This window comes from Stegastes partitus, unplaced genomic scaffold (assembly GCF_000690725.1).
Source record: "Stegastes partitus isolate 25-593 unplaced genomic scaffold, Stegastes_partitus-1.0.2 Scaffold1343, whole genome shotgun sequence".
Lineage (NCBI taxonomy): Eukaryota > Metazoa > Chordata > Actinopteri > Pomacentridae > Stegastes > Stegastes partitus.
In genome coordinates this window covers 17,850-19,383 of record NW_007579074.1, presented here as the reverse complement: position 1 = coordinate 19,383, position 1,534 = coordinate 17,850, and the positions used below count along the sequence as shown (strand labels likewise).

The following is a 1,534-nucleotide window of genomic DNA, read 5'->3' as shown; positions in this document are numbered from 1 at the left end:
CCAGCAAACAAAGGCCCTTTTCAGGGCCACACACCTCCTCTCATCAAGAGCTCATGTTCTGGTTCTGTCAGTGTCGTATCATGTCTGAATGTTACTGAACGTATTAATGCGGTGATGCTGGTTCAGGTCGATAAACTCATGAAACTGGAAAGAAAGTGCTTGTAGTTCATAAGCATGGATTCCTAAATTCTTTTAGTTTATATCCAAGTGATGGTGCAGAGCATCTGTACACTAGTTTGACTGCATCTATAAATACTTGAGTATCAGTAATTTAACATCTTGGATGACCAGAGCTACCTGACTGTATCCACTCACTGGTATTTAAATAAAAGCTGAGTTTAGCCACAAACACCTTTCATCATCATCAGTCAAGTGTCTTGTGGATTCTGAGATAAAATGGTAATGCAACGTTATTTTTCGGTTTTAAATTGTATTTTAAACTCTACTTTCGTCCATCTGAGCTAAAAACATACTAAAAGAAAAAAAAAAAAAAAAACGTCCATCTGAGCTAAAAACATACTAAAAGAAAAAAAAAACTGAAGAGTATACTGGTCAGAACTGCTTTTGATGTTTTGAATATTTTAAAGTTTCGTAGGAAGTCCTCAGTTTATGTGGGCTGAGATTATTCTTAGAAACGCACACATGCTTTATAGGAAATGAACACTTTACACTCGTACAGAAAACAGTTAATCAGTGTGGACGGATCATTTAAATCTGATCACGCAGCCATTCATAACTACAGAGCATGCTCAGTCCGACTTACATCACATCGACCAATCGTGTGTGAGCAACGGCGCAGTACTATTTGCATAAGCCGCCTATAAAGGCAGCGTACAGGCGGCAGCGGGTCAGTTGTATTCATTGCTCACTATGCCTGAACCAGGGAAGGGTGCGCCCAAGAAGGGCTCCAAGAAGGCCGCGTCCAAATCCACCAAGAGCGGCAAGAAGAGGAGACACAAGAGAAAGGAGAGCTACGCCATCTACGTGTACAAGGTGCTGAAGCAGGTGCACCCCGACACCGGCATCTCGTCCAAGGCCATGGGCATCATGAACTCGTTCGTCAGCGACATCTTCGAGCGCATCGCCGGCGAGGCGTCCCGCCTGGCCCACTACAACAAGCGCTCCACCATCACGTCCAGGGAGATCCAGACCGCCGTCAGGCTGCTGCTGCCCGGAGAGCTGGCCAAGCACGCCGTGTCCGAGGGCACCAAGGCCGTCACCAAGTACACCAGCTCCAAGTAAACCCGCTGACCTCCAGCAACACACCAACGGCTCTTTTCAGAGCCACACACTGCATCTGTAGAGCTCCATGTCCGCTGCTCACCTGCTGCTGTTGATCTCCATGTGTTCAGTTTGTCATGTTTCGTTAATGTGGAGCTAATCAGCCAGAGTTCTGTGTTTACCGTAATGTCTGGACTATTAGCCGCTAGTTTCTGTTTTCTATTTTAAAGATTACTTTTCTGGCATTGTTGCCTTTATTAGAGAGACAGTGTGGAATTGAGACAGGAGAGAGGGGAGGACCTGCAGCAAACTG

The 1,534-nt window shown here is 45.6% G+C and overlaps 1 protein-coding gene across 1 annotated transcript; it reads left to right on the top strand.

The window, feature by feature from the left end:
• The first annotated feature begins 857 nt into the window (after positions 1-857).
• Positions 858-1,291, top strand: LOC103369870 (histone H2B 1/2-like). The gene has a single exon (XM_008298711.1). The coding sequence runs from the start codon at positions 871-873 to the stop codon at positions 1,240-1,242; it is 372 nt and encodes a 123-aa protein (XP_008296933.1). The 5' UTR covers positions 858-870; the 3' UTR covers positions 1,243-1,291.
• Positions 1,292-1,534: the final 243 nt, after the last annotated feature.

Coding starts and splice junctions, on each gene's coding strand:
- LOC103369870 (XM_008298711.1), top strand. CDS start 871: ATGCCTGAACCAGGGAAGGGTGCGCCCAAGAAGGGCTCCAAGAAGGCC.